Source organism: Hyaena hyaena, unplaced genomic scaffold, assembly GCF_003009895.1.
Source record: "Hyaena hyaena isolate Hyena2069 unplaced genomic scaffold, ASM300989v1 scaffold_10, whole genome shotgun sequence".
Classification (NCBI taxonomy): domain Eukaryota; kingdom Metazoa; phylum Chordata; class Mammalia; order Carnivora; family Hyaenidae; genus Hyaena; species Hyaena hyaena.
The window spans coordinates 1197900-1217220 of NW_024080642.1; the positions used below are offsets into that span (position 1 = coordinate 1197900).

Genomic DNA, 19321 nt, shown 5'->3' on the forward strand with positions numbered 1-19321 from the left:
ATGGAAGTAATTTATTCACTTGGGTGCTTAACCCTTTATTTCTTTTCAGTGTTTCCTACCACAGCTCCTACCCAGTTTGTACCCGAAAGCTGCTACCTGGCTGCCCTGTCTCAGTAATGCCTAGGGAGACCTTGCTTTAGCTCTACCAGAGCCTTTCCATGTGATGAAAATTGGCATAAGGAATTATAGTTTTTAAAAAGTGATGTAGTAGACTGATTATAGGCCTTCCGTCATTTACTAAATGAGGCAGTGATAGGGTGTATAGGTTAGGTTTCCTGTCACTCAGAGTGCTGAATATCGAAGTCTAGTTAGTGTAAGGTGAAGAGGCTTCCTCTCTGAGGGTCAGGGTCGAAGAGTGTTCAGTACTGTGGTATAAATGGTTTGTAGTATTTAAAATGCATAATTGTTATCATGCCATGTAATTGGGCATTTCTACCAAAGGGTTTTGCAACTCAGGCCCAGGTCTCACTCATTTTCCTGAGCAGCATTGATTTATAAATAGGCTAACACCTTGGTTGAGACAAAATGCAATTAACCACTTCTCTAGGCATGTCAGAGAGCCAAATGGTCAATATAATAGGAAATAATTTTTAAATGAAATGGATGGGAAGGCATATATACGTATATATACATACATATGCAACTTTTATATATATAGAGAGAAGTTGAGCCTTATGTTGGAGAAATTATATTTATTATTTATTGGTTAGAAGAGCAAATATAGTGTCATGTTATTAATAGGTAAAGTTCTATCCTTATTTTTTGGTCTAGATCTTCATGTCTGTCATTAAACACTCAAATGTCACAGCTAAATAATGCTTATATTGCTTATTGGGATTTACTCATATGCTAACCTTGTAAAATATGTAGCGTCTTCATTGTATGTGTGCGTTTGTATGTGGTTTGCTAATTTTAAATACATGGGAATATTTTAATATCTGTCTGCTAGTCTGAGGGCCTATAGGACTTAAAGTCACTGAGAGTGATTTTACTGCGGTCCAGTTCACCAATCTCTGTATTTCCTCTACTAGGATTTTAGCAAAACCAGTTACTCAGTTAAATAATTAAATACTGTCTAAAAGCTATGGATTTACAAATGATGACCAAAACAGACAGTTTGCATTCCGTGGTGTGGATTGGGTCAGCTTATAAAACTTTTAGAATCTCGTGAAAAGAGCAGTTTTCCTTGGAAGATCAAAATGAAGCCATTTTGGGATTCATGTTCAACAGTGTGAAGTTAACACATGCTCTAACCTAACAGTGATTCTTTGCCCAGCGTGGACATGGCCTGACTTTAGTGGTTGTAGAGAGTCTTCTGTCAAAGTGACGGGTTAACTGAGTGCCCCATGAGTGACCAAGTATCCTTCTCACTGGAGTGACAGGCTTGAAAGTTGAACCCTTTTCAGGTACCCCCGGCAGACCAAAACACAAAAACTGAAAAGCAGTCCATTTCCAGATGTGAGCCCAGCTGCTATATTTGTGGGCCAGATTTGCTATACCATATCTGACAGGTTTTTTGTTTTTTTAATATCAAGACATATTATCTTGTTTTCACTGAAATATACTATAAAATGTTCTGTTTCCTTTTGCTGGGTAACTAAGTAGTGGTATTTGGTAAAAGTGTCTTTTATGGTCAAGAATTTAGGGGGGATGGGCATGGAGGAGGGCACTCGTGGGGATGAGCACTAGGTGTTATGTGGAAACTAATTTGACAATAAACTATTTGTAAAAATAAATAAATAAATAAGTTGGGAAAAAAAAGAATTTAGACAGTGAGCTGAAAAGGAGCTATTATATTATTAACAGTTATTTTGGCCATGCTGCTTGGGAGCTCGGAAGATAGCCTTTATGTGGGGAAGGTGTTGTGTTTGTTTCTACCCTTTCCTCATACTGGGAAGGTAGAATGGCTGACATAACTCGACATAATCAGATTCAGGTAATAAAAAAATTAAAATAAAACCCAGAAATCTCTTGTCTCTTGCTGGGCGGTAGAACATGTGGCCTCCTCACAGATTTGCCCCCGGTGACAGGTAGGGATTTCTGGTCCCCCTGCCTGTGTTCTTGGTACTCTGTGTCTGTCTGCCTGTGTGTTGCTGCCTTTGTGTCCAAAGGATCAGGTTTAATTAGCTCCTGAGAGAAAGAAGGGTGAGAAGCATCTTCACTTGGCTCTTCCTCAGGAATCTCAGACCCAACACAGCCTGTGTGGCTCACGGTCACCTTCCGAAATTGTGCTCTTCCTTGACTACCCCAGCTCTGTATAATTAGTGCTGTGTGGTCAGCTCCACCGGTGATGTGAGCAACCTTGCCCCCCCCCCCCCGCCCCCGTCCCGCCTCTCACATCCAGTAAGTCACTCAATCTAGTCAGTTCTGCTTCTGCTCTCAAAGCCTGTCCTCTGCTCCGTCTCCCCACTGCTCCACTCGAACCAGGACCCCAGTTGTCCCTGCCCGTGTCCCAGGCGGTGCAGTGGGACCCACCACCAGCAGTGGCCTTCTCACTGCCCCACTGCCAGGTACTCAGTCCTCTCCGGCCTGCAGTCACAGGGGCTTGCAAAAAAGCAGATGTGAATAGTGCTTAAAATCTGCCCTGGAGGTAACCCCCGAAAGCCCACGACACTGCGAGGTCTCACCCAGCTGCCTCTCCCCTCACAGCCCTCACATCTGTCCTTCTCATCACCCTGAACTAGCAGGGAGGCTCCCGGAACAGTGCTTGGAACATGGGCACCAGTAACTACTGTGTGAATGAACAAGTGAATACACTAAAACTAAAGACAGCAATAAGAACGTTTAAGGTTAGTATTTCTCTACAAGGTATCTTACTATATAATAGAAGTGTCTTCTGAAAAAGCAAGCATTGGGGCTCCTGGGTGGCTCAGTCTGTTAAGCATCCAACTTCAGCTCAGGTCTCTTAGATTGGTGAGTTCGAGCCCCATGTTGGGCTCTGTGCTGACAGTTTGGAGCCTGGAGCCTGCTTCAGATCCATTCATTCTCTCTCTGTCTCTGTCTCTCTCTCTCTCTCTGCCCTTCCCTTGCTCATGGGCACTCACTCTCTCAAAAATAAACATTTTAAAAATTTTTAAAAAAAGAAAAAGCAAGCATTATCTAAAAATGTATATATCAAAAACAAGGTTTTTTTTCATTGAAAGAAGTACAGCAATTCAGCCAGGCATCTCCTGACCACACTTTCTGGTTAGCTACCTTCTGCATTGCTCAAGGGAAGAGAGGTTGCCCTGGAAAAGCAAACCAAGTGATGAATGCGGGAACTCAGTCAAACCCTTGCCGGTGCCCACTCCCCAGTCTCCTGTGTCCTATGGAAAGCCTGAGCGTTTTGATGGAAGGTTTTCTGACTTCAGAGGGTCCCTATGAACTGGGAGACCGCTTTCTGGACACGATGCCAAGCTGGATCAGGTTCATTACGCCTACGGAAGTGACTGTCACCCTGAGGCTCAGCGGCACAGATGCGGCGCCCCGGCGAAGGGGACCTGCCCTGCCGTCCGGGCAGCCTGCAGCGCTGCGTATCGTTGTGCCCGTACCCCGTGCCAGCAGTGCTCTGAGCGTTGCACTGAGCGGAGGGCCTCACTTCTGTGACAGGCCCGGGAGGTGGGTGCCAGTGTGGTCCTGCGGCTGCGCTGATGGGCTGTGGTGGTCTCCTCAAACCTTCTCTTTCCAGAGCTTCAGTGCATCAATAAAAAGGCAAAACAAAGCATCCTATTCCAGGTGCCCTGAAGGCAGCATAAGTCAGGAAGTGCCTAGAACTACCTACATGGAGACCGTATAATCACATTAATGATTCAGATGTCAAGAAATTTAAATTTGGGATGTCTTCTTTGAACCCTCCCACTCCTTTTTTTTTTTTTAATTTTTTTATTTTATTTATTTATTTATTTATTTATTTATTTATTTATTTTACAAATAGTTTATTGTCAAATTAGTTTCTACATAACACTCAGTGCTCATCCCTGAAGTGCCCTCCTCCATGCCCATCCCCCCTCCCCCCCACATCCATCAGTCCTCAGTTTTTGTCAGCATTCAAGAGTCTCTCATGGTTTGCCTCTCTCCCTTTCCCCCACCATTTCCGCCCTTCTTCTCCCCCTTGTTCCTCCGTCAAGTTCCTCCTAATCCTCCTATACGTGCAAACATATGATATTTGTCCTTCTCTGCCTGACTTATTTCGCTCAGCATAACACCCTCAAGGTCCATCCATGTTGCTACACATGGCCAGATTTCATTGTTTCTCATTGCCATGTAGTATTCCATGGTATAGATAAACCACATCTTCTTGATCCATTCATCTGTTGATGGACACTTAGGCTCTTTCCATGTTTTAGCTATTGTGGAGAGTGCTGCTGTGAACATTGGGGTACATGTGCTCCTATGCCTCAGCATTTCTGTATCCCTTGGTAAATTCCTAGCAGTGCTATTGCTGGGTCATAAGGGAGTTCTATTGTTAGTTTCCTGAGGAACCTCCACACTGTTTTCCAGAGGGGCTGTACCAGTTTACATTCCCACCAACAGTGTAGGAGGGTGCCCGTTTCTCCACATCCTCGCCAGCATCTAGAGTTCTCTGATTTGCTCATTTTAGCCACTCTGACTGGCGTGAGGTGGTATCTCAGTGTGGTTTTGATTTGTATTTCACTGATTAGGAGGGATGCTGAGCATCGTTTCATGTGTCTGTTGGCCATCTGGATGTCCTCTTTGGAGAAGTGTCTGTTCATGTCTTCTGCCCATTTCTTCACTGGGTTGTTTGTTTTTCGGGCGTGTAGTTTGGTGAGTTCCTTATAGATTCTGGATATTAACCCTTTATCTGATATGTCATTTGCAACTATCTTTTCCCATTCCGTTGGTTGCCTATTAATTTTCTGGGTGGTTTCCTTGGCTGTGCAGAAGCTTTTAATCTTGATGAGGTCCCAACAGTTTATTTTTGCTCTTGATTCCCTTGCTTTTGGGGATGTGTCAAGTAAGAAGTTGCTGCGGTGGAGGTCAAGGAGGTTGTTTCCTGCTTTCTCCTCTAGGGTGTTGATAGTTTCCTGTCTCACGTTCAGGTCCTTTATCCATTTTGAGTTGATTTTTGTGCATGGTGTGAGAAAATGATCTAGTTTCATTCTTCTGCATGTTGCTGTCCAATTCTCCCAACACCATCTGTTAAAAAGGCTGTCTTTTTTCCATTGGATATTCTTTCCTGCTTTGTCAAAGATCAGTTGGCTGTATACTTTTGGGTCCACTTCTGAGTTCTCAATTCTGTTCCATTGGTCTATGTGTCTGTTTTTGTGCCAATACCATACTGTCTTGAGGATGACAGCTTTGTAGTAGAGGCTGAAGTCTGGGATGGTGATACCTCCCGTTTTGGTTTTATTTTTCAGTATTACTTTGGCTATTCGGGGTCTTTTGTGGTTCCATACAAATTTTTGGATGGTTTTGAACCCTCCCACTCCTAAAACTGGAGTAGTATCCTTTTTCTGAGCTTCCATAGTATCTTTTCTGTCTCTGTTATTGCCTTAAATCTTTTCTGAAACAGTATGATGGGGGTGCACACACACGCATGGGCACATGTGAACAAGAGAGAGAGGATAGGAGCAAGAAGGAAGTGGTACATCTTTTAATGTGTAATTTTTTATGTGTATATATTTTGAGAGAGAGAACACAGGAGGGACAGAGAGTGAGAGGGAGACAGAGAGAGAGAGAGAGAGAGAGAGAGAGAGAGACTCTCAAGCAGGCTCTGCACGGTCAGCACAGAAGCCCAGTATGGGGCGCGAATTCACGAACCATGAGATCATGACCTGAGCCGAAATCAAGAGTTGGATGCTTAACCAATGGAGTCACCTGAGCGTCTCTTAAAAATATGTAATTTTTAAACCCTCTGTTACTGTGCTTACTACATGGCATTGTCTGTTTCTGTAAGTCTTTGGTACGATAATGCCATGCCTTATTCTTTAACTCGGGCTCTTGGCGACTTTAAATTTGTACATAATTTCACATTTATAGGAAAAGGAATGAACTATAAGAAACTTCTTAGGAGCATGCCTTGTGTTTAGTTGTTATGTGTCTTTAATTTCTTATAATGTGAAATAATATTCAGCCTTTCTGTGCCAATGCCTGGCACATGGCACTTACTAGTAACTCAGATGTTTATGAACACACACAATCAGTAACTAGCAGAGCCAGGATTCAAACCTAGGGCTCCAGGGGTGTGGGACTCTGATGCTGATAATCTTTCTAACAAACAGTCCCTGCCCACTTCAGGAATGCGAAGTCTAACAAAGGGGAATAAATGAACCCATTCCATCACATGGAGGCCATGATTTTGCCAGAAGCAGCAGCAGCAAGATACCTTTACCCTCGGAAGAGATTCTCATCTAAGAACTGGGGAGAGTGAACTGAACGTATTGAAAGTTGGCAGTAAGCTAATGAGCGTTGCGTAAGTTTTGTCCATCAGTAAAGAAAGGGGTCAAAGTTCTGTGTACTTTGAAAATAAAACTGCATTATAAGCTGTCCTTTCGAAATGGGCCAGCATCGTTGTTTTAAAAACCCACACCCAGAAAACAAGCTGTAGCTGGAAGTGTAAGTTGCTACAGCCTCTTTGGAGGATGAGTTGGCAAAAAATCACAAATTCAAATCAGATGTAGCCTTTGACTTGGCAACTTCAGTTCTAAAAATGTATTCTACAAGTGTATTTACACATATGCACAAAGACATAGATGCTGTTGTATTTATAGTTGTATTGTTCATAGTAAAAAAGATGAGTTAACAACCTAGAAGCCCAGTAGGGACTTATTAAATTTATTATTGTGTATTCACTCATGAAATGAAATACTATGTAGGCATAAAAAAATGAGGCTTTTCTCTATTTATGTAACACTATCACCAAGATTCATTATTTCACTTAGAGAAAAAACATGCCATTCCTGTAAAAGACTATCTGTACGGATATGTATGTATTTGAATAATCTATTTCTGGAGGAATCTGCAGAAAACCGGTCGCAGTGGCTACCTCTGGGAAGGGAGGTTGTAGCTAAGATGAGAAACACTTTTCACTATCAAATCATTTATATGTGTTGTTAAGAGCCTGTGTTGCCTATGCAAAAGTAATAAGTAAAAATCTAAACCTACTATATAAAGAAGCTTAGGGTTTTTTTTTATCAGCAACTTAAAATATGTGTATAATTTCACATGTATAGAAAAATGCAAGAACTGTAAGATTCTTCCTAGGAGCATGCCTTGTATTTAGTTATGTGTCTTTAATTTCTTATAATGTGAAATTTGATTCAGCCTTTCTGTTCTATTTTCTTTAATATCAAAAGTTGTATTTAATATTTTTAAATGTCAACAAATTATACATTTATAAAAGATAAAGCTATACAGATCTTTTTAAAAATTTTTAATGTTTTTATTTCTCAGAGAGAGAGAGAGAGCAGGGGAGGGTCACAGATAGAGGGAGACACAGAATCTGAAACAGGCTCCAGGCTCTGAGCTAGCTGTCAGCACAGAGCCCGATGTGGGGCTCGAACCCACAAACCATGAGATCATGACCTGAGCTGAAGCTGGGAGTTTAACCAACTGAGCCACCCAGGTGCTCCCAGATTTTTAAAATATAGGCGATTTACTTTAATTCTGTTCAGTATTAATGGAGTATATTAATGTTGGTTATCTCATATTGATTAGACTCTCTAATGCATAGCCTTATATATCTTTGATTAATTAAAAATAAAGTAGGTAACAAAAGAAGTAAATATACTTTCTTTAAAAAAGATTTTCAAAAAACTTCCTGTCCTGGAGTATCTCTTTTTTTCAAAAATTTATTTATTGTTTAATTTATTTCCAAGTTAGTTAGCATATGGTGCAACAATGATTTCAGAAGTAGATTCCTTAATGCCCCTTACCCATTTAGCCCATCTGCCTCCCACAGCCCCTCCAGCAACCCTCTGTTTGTTCTCTGTATTTAAGAGTCTCTTATGTTTTGTCCCCCTCCCTGTTTTTATATTATTTTTGCTTCCCTTTCCTTATGTTCATATGCTTTGTATCTTAAAGTCCTCATATGAGTGAAGTCATATAATATTTGTCTTTCTCTAATTTCACTTAGCATAATTCCCTCTAGTTCCATCCAGTTGCAAATGGCAAGATTTCATTCTTTTTGATTGCCGAGTAATACTCCATTGTATATATACACCGCATCTTCATTATCCATTCATCCGTCGATGGACATTTGGGATCTTTCCATACTTTGGCTATTGTCGATAGCACTGCTGTAAACATTGGAGTGCATGTTCCCTTTTGAAACAGCACACCTGTGTCCCTTGGGTAAATACTTAGTAGTGCAATTGCTGGGTCGTGGGGTAGTTCTGTTTTTAATTGAGGAACCGCCATACTGTTTTCCAGAGTGTCAGCCTTTCTGAGTTTTTTTCACTGTGAACTTTCCCAGTTATTTTGTAGAATGTCCTTCAATTTAGGTTTATCTTCTGTTTCCTCCCGATTAGATTCAGGTTATGTTTTTGGCAGACACCTCAGAAGTGATTGTTGTGTCCTCACCACAGCATATCAGTAGGCACTGTATTTGTGTTCTAAGCCCTGTGGCTACAGGAAAAGAAGCTTTAGGTCTTTTGTAGCAATTGAGCTGGGAATTTTAATCCCTGAGCTATTCTTTTCATTCATCACTTTGTCCAGTGACATTAAAGGTTAACCAGCCAACCTCATGTTTAATCAAGAGGTTGATTAAGAGTATTCACTGGAGATATTTTATGTATTTTCATTGCCAGATCACACCGTGGACTCTCACTGGTTTTTGTTTTGTTTTTGTTTTTGTTTTTTTGCTACTGGAAATAGAGTCATTAGTGGCCTTAAATCTTATCAGAGAGCCATTTCCTGAAACTCCAGAACCAACTCAGAAAACTCATTCTTAAAATTCTGTCCCTCTAGAACCACTCTCAGTACAAAATCCACGTAAGCCTGACTGAGAAACAGTACCAGTAGGATACATACGTGTGTGTGTGCGTGTGTGTGTGTGTGTGTTTATATACACACATAGAGATTTTTGGCTCACACAGTTATGGAGGCTAATAAGTCCAAACTCTTCAGTCAGTAAGCTAGGGTCTTAGGAGAGCTGATGATGTAAATTCTAGTCTGAGTCCCAAGTATGAGGCCAGGTGAAGACCGGTGTCCCAGCTCAGAGACCAGGCTGGGAGACAAAGCACTGTTTCTTTCTCACCCTTCTGTTTCAATCAGGTCTTGGCTGGAGTGGAGGAGGCCCACCCATTGGGGAGGGCACTTTCTTTGCTCAGTCCTACTGATTCTAATGTTTCTCTCATCCGGAAGCACTCTCACAGGCACACCCAGAGCAGTGTTTAACCAAATGTCTGGGTACCTCCTGGCCCAGTCAAGTTGACACATAAAATTAACCATCATGGGCACATGTCATTTTGCGTCAGTGCTGGTGATATTAGCTTCGAGCACCTGGTTTAAGTGGTCACAAGGTTTTCTCCTGTAAAAGCTATTGTCTTTCTCTTTGTAATTAAGTAATTTGCAGGAAGATACTTTGTGCCTGTGTAAATATCCTGTACCTCATCACACTTTCAGATACTGGTTTTACCATACACTGATAATTTTCTAACTCACATCATCCTTTCTGTATTTCTTTTTTTTTTTTTTTTACTTCTTTTGAATGTTTATTTTTGAGAGACAGAGAGACAGAATGAGAGCAGGGGAGGGTCAGAGAGAGAGGGAGACACAGAATCCGAAGCAGGCTCCAGGCTCTGAGCTCGCTGTCAGCACAGAGCCCGATGCGGGGCTTGAACCCACGCACCGTGAGATCATGACCTGAGCTGAAGTTGGACACTTAACCGACTGAGCCACCCAGGTGGCCCCCCTTCTGTATTGCTTAATTGTCATTCCACCCTAAGGAAGAGATTTTCCTTCTCCAGTTCACTTCTATTTTATATCAGTATGGACTCCTACATTCTTATTTTATTCGGGGGATTATAATGTTACTGGCATTACTTATTTTAGTACTCATGTGGTTCCAGATTTGGCCGGCAAGAGCCTGTTCACACTGATTCCTGTTTATTTTGATATGTCCCTGTCGTTCTTTGAGTACTTCCCTATTTTTTGGCTCAACGAGGTATTCCAGATTCATCTCGTACTTCCCCTGCCCCAGCTTCAGAATCAACTTTTCTCCAAGGAACCCTGGGTCCTTTTAGTTAAGAAGAATCATTTACAAGCCAACATCTGGGTGTCATTGCTTCTGAGCTCCCTCAGAGGGCAGAGCTAGGAAATGTGTGTGCATATACATCTCTCTCCGCTTCCCCTCCCTTCATGCCACCGCACACCACCAGTTTGGACTGATACCTCCAGTTCCAAGTCAATCCTGCATACTTTGCAACTTCCTTCTCTAACAGTAAAAAACTGTCCCAGAGGGTGAGTCAGAGTAGATACTATTTTATTTATATTTCCCTGGAATATAAATTCCTGTTTGTATCCAGATTACATGAAATTGCCACTGTGAAAGGAAAGGTTATTTTCAGTTAAGCATCAAGATGAGGCCCATTAAAAACGAGGTGATACCCTGCTGTATTTATTCTCCCCTCCTCCCACTTTTGAAAGTCATAAGGAAATAAGAGAAACGAAACTAAGGACATAAATTTAAAAAAAAAAAGTAATGATGGTAGGTGATTTAACGTCTTGCACACTTGACAGCCTAAATTTTCTCTATAAATAGGATGCAAACCATTTGCTGATAAAATGGAGGTGGGCTAAGGGAACTCATTCCTTCCTTCCTTTATTTTTTGATTCATCAAATATTTAACCATCCCCTGTAAGTTCCAGGCACTGTATTGCATGCTGAAGGTAAAGCAATGAACAAGGTAAATATGGTCTGTATTTCTCTGGAGACAGACAGTAAGCAGGCCAGAAGCTACTACCATAGAGGAAACGAGCCTGGGATGATGGTGGATGGGGCAGTTTAGGTGGGAAAGATTTTGTTTTATTCTTGGCCAGAGCACAGTCATCAGGAGTGGTTGACATGAGATAAGCCAATATGGGGATGTCAGATTGGCTTGACATTAGGACTTCCCATTGAAAAGATTTAAGGATAGGAATGAGCATTTCGATTTATATTTTATGGAGAATGGCTTAGAGGAAGTCCCACCAATGAAGGTGATACCTGCGACGGGGAAGATATCTGGGGCTCCATACTCTTGCCAGTCTTGTTCGCTGTCAAAATTCCTCCCGTGTGGGTGGAAAATTATACCCTATTGTGGGTTTGACTTGCATTTCTTTAAACATGAAGTGAAACTGAGACACTTTCATAGAATTTATTTTGGTATGACTAGTCATATTAGTTTCCTAGAGTTGCTGTAACAAAATGCCACAAACAAAATTATACAACCGAGGTGGCTTAAAAAGGTCAGACATTTCTTGTCTCACAGTCCTGAAGGCTAGAAGTCCAACATCAAGGTGTAGCAGGGCCAGGCCGGTCTGGAACTGGCAGGGGAGAAACCCGTCTTTGGCTTTACCTAGCTTCCAGTGGTGACATTGGCTCACAGCTGCGCCTGTCATCTCTGTCATCGCATGGTGTCCTCTCTGTCTGTCTCATTCTTCCCGTGGCACTTTCCTCTTCTCATAACCGAGTCATGTTGGATTAGGGCCCGCTCTAATGACCTCATCTTGATTACAGCTGCAAAAACCCTGTTTCTAAATAAGGTCACCAGGGATTAGGACTTCAGCATATCTTTTGTGGGTTGGGGGTTGGGGGGAGCGGTGCACAGTTCAAGTCATCACACTGGTGATCTGTGGGTTTTGGTTTCCAGGTGGCTGAGATGTTTTCTGACACTCTCTGTTGACATACATTATTGGTGCATTTGTTTGCCGTTTTGAAATGTCACCATTATCATACCAAAGCCTTCAGGACACCAGTCAGTGATCCCCATTATCCCCTCTTCTATACTGCTTTCTACTTGAACTTTGTTTTTTCACTTCATTTTGCTTCCTTTTCTTCTTGTCCATATGTTCAGCAGTATCCGTTCCCATTCTGATGTCTTTATATATGTGTGTGTATATATATATTTTAAATTTATTTTGAGAGAGAGAGTGAGCATGAGCAGGGGAGGGGCACATGGAGAGGGAGACAGAATCCCAAGTGTGCTCCCCCTGCTGTCAGCATGGATCCTGTGAACCAGGAGATCATGACCTGAGCTGACCAACTTAACCAGCTGAGCCACCCAGGCACCCCCTCATTCTGATGTCTCTTAATGTAGTCTTTATTTCTGTGGGGTTTTCTCCTCTTCCATTGTTTCCTTAAGCTCTTTGGTTCTCATCTCCTTTTTCAAAAAATGGTTTTAAGCATTATTTCTCTGTTTTAAAAAAAAGTTCAGGGGCACCTGGGTGGCTCAGTCGGTTAAGCGTCCAACTTCAGCTCAGGTAATGATCTCACGGTTCGTGGGTTTGAGCCCCGCATCAGGCTCTGTGCTGACAGCTAGCTCAGAGCCTGGAGTCTGCTTCAGATTCTGTATCTCCCTCTCTCTCTGACCCTCCCCTGCTCACGCTGTCTCTCTCTCTCTCAGAAATACAACATTAAAAAAAAAATTTTTTTTTAAAGTTTATTTATTTTGAGAGAGAGAAAGATCATGCATGTGGGGGAGGGGCAGAAAGAGAGGGAGAGACAGAATCCCAAGCAGGCTCCTCACTGTCAGTGCAGAGCCCAATGTGAGTCTCCATCTCACAAACCGTGAGATCATGACCTCAGCCAAAATCAAGAGTTGGAGGCTCAACCAACAGAACCGCCCAGGCACACCTGATTTCTCTATTTTTATTTTTATTTATTTATTTTTAAAAAATTTTTTTTAATGTTTTATTTATTTCTAAGAGAGAGAGAGAGACAGCATGAGCAGGGGAGGGTCAGAGAGAGAGGGAATCACAGACTGAAACAGGCTCCAGGCTCTGAGCTGGCAGTCAGCACAGAGCCCGATGTGGGGCTCGAACCCACGAACCGCGAGATCATGACCTAAGCGAAAGTCGGACACTCAACCGACTAAGCCACCCAGGCGCCCCTGATTTCTCTATTTTTAAGTGATGTTTTCACTGATCTCTTGGTTTAGAGGGCTTTATTTTCTTTATGTTCTTTGCTTCCATGCAGAAACATTTTCCCATAGTTTTTCTCCTTTATGACTTCCCTATTTTTCATGGGTATTCTCAATCTGCCTTTTGTCCTCTCAGTTCCTTTGCCTTGTTTTTCTTACCCTGGGCCCCATTCTGGGTCACTTTTGATTATTACCGTCTTTGAGTAGATGTGGCTGCTTCATTCTGGGTTAGTTAGTTGTTGAAAGAGAATATGTGGAATGGCCAGTAGATAACTGAGTTTAGAATTGTTGTTTTTTTTAATTTTTAAAATTTATTTTAGAGAGACAGTGTGTGTGCAGTAGCAGGGGAAGGCAGAGAGAGAGGGAGAGAATCCTAAGCAGGCTCTGCACTCCCTGTGCCAGGGTCCAACCCACACACTGTGAGATTATGACCTGAGCTGAAATCAAGAGTCAGACGCTTAACTGACTGAGCCACTCAGGCTCAGTTATTTCTAAACCATTTCTCAGCAGCACTTTGAAATGGCAAGGAGTTTGCCTGACTAGCAGGCCAGCCCTGTCAGCATGCCATGAGACATCTGGGAGGTCACTAAGCAGCACCTGTTTTCCTTGATCAAGATCAGCTGCTGCAGAGCAATTGTACCTGCTTTTTCTCTTTTGCCTCACCACACTGTAATTAACTGCAGTGTAATTGCAACAATGTAATGTCTACTCATCTTCATTCAGTCCCATCTTGCAACTATTCAGATGCCACATGGGACCCCTTTGGTCACACAGCCACCAGCACCCGAAGACTCTGCCATTCTTAGGAACAGATGGTTTGGCTCTGGAGAACCTCAGCCCTCTTGTGGGGAGCTCTGCCCTGGAGCCTGGCACGCGCACAGGCGCCTCTTCTCACCGGGCAGCCTCCCTCCCCCACATCTGCTTTTCATGGCTCTTTGCAACTGTTCTTCACAGGTCATGTTTCAGAGTTGTGGCTAGGTTCTTGTCCCCTAGTAGGTAAAGTTTTCTGGTCTTGTTTCATTTTATTTTGCTTTTGAAGGAGTGGGAAACTGCTGAGATGGGAGAAGACACTGGGTGAGGACAGGGTATTCTAGGCAGAATGAACCCACGGGCAAACCATGAGGTCGCGGTGCCCTTGGGAACCATAAGTAGCTCATTAATGTAATAGCAGAGGTGACTGAGATGGAAGAAGCGATCAGGAGGTTTTGATAGGTGGATGTGTGGTGGATAGTTAGGAGAATGAAGTGAAGAGAAATTTGGAGGCCAGGACACACAAGGCCTGGTGTGCCTTGCTCTGGGCTTAGTATATTACTTTTTAATTAATACTCTTTAAGAGTATTAATATATTCTCTAGGTTCCTCATTGAAAGGGGTGTGTTGTGATCATCTTTGCCAGCACGGTATATGCCTTTATTATCGTACCTATCATATTGTTATTATTTATTTGCAATACTTCCCTGCACTTTGTTCATCTTTTAATTCCCAGTCAGGCCCAGTGCCTGGCACATAGTAGATATTGAATAAATTTTGAAGAGTGCAGTATAAAAGTTTGTCATACAAGCTTGGCACGCAGAAGGCATAGAAATGCCTTCCTTGGTCTCTTGTAAGAGATGGCATCACCCTATTTATCGTCGAGGATCACTACAGTAGTCCCTTATGGAAGCATACTAAGCAGGTGACTACATTACCTTAGTGTTAATTTCATACCCTGAGGCTTTTCGAAGCAAATTGGAATCTTGGATTGCTCTTAAAGTATACACTGGCACCATCTAGCGGTGAATTTAAGCCTTAACCAAACTGAAAGTTTCATGTGTGGTAACCAAGTTTCAAGTAAGTTTCTAGCATTTTATAAATTACCAAAGTATTGTATTTAATATTGTAATTTGTTGACCTTTTGCCACTCTCTTCACCTTAATAGTTATGCATTTGATGCTTTTATGCACGTATTTTAATTGGGTTTTACAAACCTGATGTCTAGAAGCTTTGATAAACAAAATACTCTATTTGGAATAAAATGGAATTTCCTAATTAGGCAGACCTGGAATCTTAGAACAGCATTCTGATCTCATGTGTTATTTGCTGTGTCTTATTTCACAGAACTCCAGACCTGTGAGCTGATCTCTTTTACCTAACATCCTCCTCCTCTTCTCCCATGCCCCCCAAATTTGGACAGCATTTCTAAAACTAAAAAATTATGTCCTTCTAATTCTTATCCTTAAAGACAGTTTGTTGAGTATGTCCTGCAAATTTTCAGGTTAAGCCAGAAAGGCTTGGGTAGTGAACCTTAGCTTTTTAATACTTTGGTGGGGGTGGGGGTGTGTTTGAACATGAATTATGTGGACATTTTCCTTATGGCTTATTGTTCATTGATTAACAGCTGAGGCAGGGGATTGGATTATAATTATTGAGTTGATTCCTTACCCTTATGTATAAGGATTGTTGTGATTTTAGTAGCAATGTTAATAAAATAAAAGCATTTATTAAAATATTGTTCATGCAGAGCATAATTGGAAGCGTAAGATAAATCCCCCCCCCCCCCGCCTTTTTAAGTACTTACTCAATGCCAAGGCGAGAGCAGGATATAGTTGTCCATTTGACAGGTAAAACATATGGAGGTGAAGTAGTTTTACAAAGTCTCACAGCTATTATATTTGCAGTGTGAGCATTCAGACCCAAATGTCAAGGACTCCAGAGTCCGTGCTTTTAACCACCATATAAACTTTGTGTCCAATAATTAGCATATATAGGAAAACCACAGTAGAAAAATGCACAGAAATTCTTAAAGTGGCTATTAATAGTTTTTATTTAAATATACATTAACTATTTAATAAAGATCTTGGTTTTAATTTATTGTTGATTATCAGCATCTGTTTCCACTCCTAATTATAGCCAATAGCCTTCATTCCATTGTGAAGGAGGTGTAAGGTCCTTGCCTTGTGGTCTCAAAGAATTAGTTATTTCCCTTCTGGGCTGGTCCTAAGCAGGAGTGCTTAGAGACCTGGTCACTGTCCAGGGACCAGAATTTTGCCCGTGTTGGCACTCCCTTCATTCCTGGACGTGAGCTCTGTGTCTTCCTGTGCCTCTCGGCAGGCAGAACGTGTTGGCAACAACTTGTATACAGATGTCCATTTGGGTGTTGGTCTAGCTCTGGTTGGTGGGTGTTTATATGTGTAAATAATGTATAAACTGTGACTATATATGGATTTTCTAAGTTTTATATTTAAATTTTGTCTTTGCAAATATAGACACATGATTTTGTGCAGTATACCAGAGGGTTTCTTTACTTTTTTATCCCTTTGTTCCTATAGCTTCCTTCCATCCACCCACATGGCCTTCCTCCTCATCACCATGTTATATGTATAAAAGGGTACATAAAATAGAACATGTAGGCTTCCATATTTTTCCATGCTTGTGTAATCCCTTACCAAATATAGCTACGTACAGTTATACATACAAATCATATATGGGGCACCATTCTAGAGTTTTATAGTAAAAAGGTGGGATCCTATTATCAATAATTTAAAAAAAAAATACACATGCCTTTCAACCAGCTCTCCCACAGAATAAAAGCACTGGTTTGTAAGATTATGTGTCAGGAATATTTTCTACATAATAACAGGAGGGAAGGGAACGATTGAATAAAGAATGATAATCTATACTGTGGAATTCTAGGCCATCATTTAAAATAATAAATTTGATGTATGCCAGAAATGTCTCCTCTACCCTTCTCGCTATTATGAACTTTAGTGTCTTTATTCCTTTACTGACATTTTAGTGCAGATTCAAGCGGGAGCGGGGGAAAAAAGAAATGTATTTGGACAGTTTTCTTTATAATTGAAAAATCTGGCCGAGTAGATTCCAAGACCTGCTTTAACTTGTGTTTCTCCTCTTACTAGAGCTCTTAGTAGAGCACCTACTTATCCTTTTGTATCTCGGAAATAGGAGATATCCAGCTCACAAAAAATGAAATTCTTTCTTCTTCCCTGGCTTTTAACTCTTACTAGTCTTTTCTGCCAGCAACATCTGAAAGGGCACAACCTGAGCATTGTCTCTAAAATTAAATTCAGAATTAATGAAATGTCAGTTCAGAAACCGTTCCTGGGATGTTCTGATTTTCTTGGAAATGAGACTCGTCGGAAAGACAGTGTTTCTTTGTAACCATAGCTGTTCTTCTTTCATTTCTTTCGTTTCTGTACAGATTTGAAAAAGGGCGCATCTACACATTCATTGGAGAAGTCGTCGTGTCTGTGAATCCTTACAAGTCATTGAGCATCTATGGGAGAGACACAATTGAGCAGTATAAAGGGCGTGAGCTGTATGAGAGACCTCCTCATCTTTTTGCAATTGCCGATGCTGCTTACAAAGCTATGAAGAGGCGCTCAAAAGACACTTGTATTGTGATATCAGGTATTCAGAGGGAATCCCCTGTGCTTTCAGGGTCAAAATCCATTTAACTTATTAGGTACTCAAGGATCCAAACTGTCCAGTAGATCTTTTTTGAAGTTAGAAAGGTAAGCAGTTTTATAGGAGAAGAAAAAAATGCAGTGAACAATAACTATTAAATCTTGTCTGACTGATGTGTAGTCTCGGCTCATTTGCACATACATGTTACGTGTGCATGGGCTTCTGGTCAATTTTCTAGACTGAGCCAACATGCAGGATTCCTCCTCCCTTCTCAAAGACATAAAAGTTCTGGAAAAAATGTTAACAAAAATGTATTTTAAATAATAGCAGAATGAAACCAAGAAAATGAAATCCTGAGTTACCAAAAATGAAGAATGAACTTAGGTTGGTGAAAGGGGGACCTGGTGTCATGGGACATGCAGGCAGGGGGACCAGAAATGGGCTGTCAGAGCTAGTGGCTGGAGCTGTGAAGCCTGAAGAGCAGGGAGACTGGTGACAATCTCTGTCTCTAGGCTCCATGTGCCCAAGAGCTGGGGCTGCGCTCTGCGAGGGATCTGGTGTAGTAAATGGAGGACAGGGGAAATACCTGCCCGCTGACCCACGGTGGCCTCTCCCAAACTGGGAATTTATTTTGGTGCTAATAATACCTCACATCTGCAGTAGGGGCTTTATACTCTTAAAACTACTTTTATTATCTTTATTCCGTTTTGATTATCAAAACAGTTGAGTGGTAATACAGTTGTGTTTCTGCTTTATAGATGAGAATATTAAGGGTCAGAGGAGTTATGTAACTTAATGTTAATGTTGGAGAATTGTATTCTAGGACTATGTTATATTAAATGATGAAAGCAATATTGCCTGATTAGAAAAGAAACAAGGGAACAAACAGTCATATAAATGTTTACAGTAAAAGCAGAAAGTCCCTTCCCTCTGAATAACCTTGTTACCCCCAACTCTGCAACAGCAACAGCTGTTAATTTAGGTGTTTGTCCTGTTATACATTTTTTCTGTATATAATACAGTCAAGCATGCATATGAAATTATATTATAAACCTATAATTATGACAGAATTATGTCATAAATGCTATTACATAACTTGTTTTTCCATTTAACAACATAGAATGGCATCTTTTCATTAGCATACCTCTAATGATGCAGGGGATTCTCTAACAGTTGTGTAGGATTCCACTGAATAGTTGAATCATTTATTAGCCCGGTCTTCTACTGACAGGCATCTTATTTTCAGACTTTAGCTGTGACACATAGCACAGTCTGTAGAAATACTCCTTAAACCGTTGAAGAGTATTTTTAGCATTATTTTATTATTTGTATTTTTTAAAATTTTTTAATGTTTTGTTTATTTCTAGGAGAGAGAGAGAGAGAGAGACAGCGTGAGCAGGGGAGGGTCAGAGAGAGAGGGAGACACAGACTCTGAAACAGGCTCCAGGCTCTGAGCTGGCAGTCAGCACAGAGCCCGACGCGGGGCTCGAACCCACGAACCACGAGATCATGACCTAAGCGAAAGTCGGACGCTTAACCGACTAAGCCACCCAGGCGCCCCTATATTTGTATTTTTAGTATTTCTGTAGTATAAATGTCTGCAGGTGGAATTCTTGAGTCAGGAGGCATATACATTTAACAGTTTGGGCAGCTCATTCTAAAAATTTCTTTTTTTAATGTTTTTATTTCTGAGAGAGAGAGAGAGAGAGAGAGAGAGAGAGACAGCATGAGGCGGTGAGGGTCAGAGAGAGAGAGGGAGACACAGAATCCGAAGGAGCCTTCAGGCTCTGAGCTAGCTGTCAGCACAGAGCCCGACGCGGGGCTCAAACCCATGAAGCAGGAGATCATGACCTGAGC

General features: G+C 41.5%; 1 protein-coding gene across 1 annotated transcript in view; it reads left to right on the plus strand.

Moving 5' to 3' along the window:
* MYO1D (myosin ID) overlaps window positions 1-19321 on the plus strand; it is a 351929-nt gene that overhangs the window by 76048 nt on the left and 256560 nt on the right. Inside the window, exon 2 of the mRNA XM_039251930.1 lies at window positions 17259-17467. Coding sequence (XP_039107861.1) covers window positions 17259-17467 — 209 coding nt within the window. The remainder of the gene's footprint in view (window positions 1-17258; window positions 17468-19321) is intronic.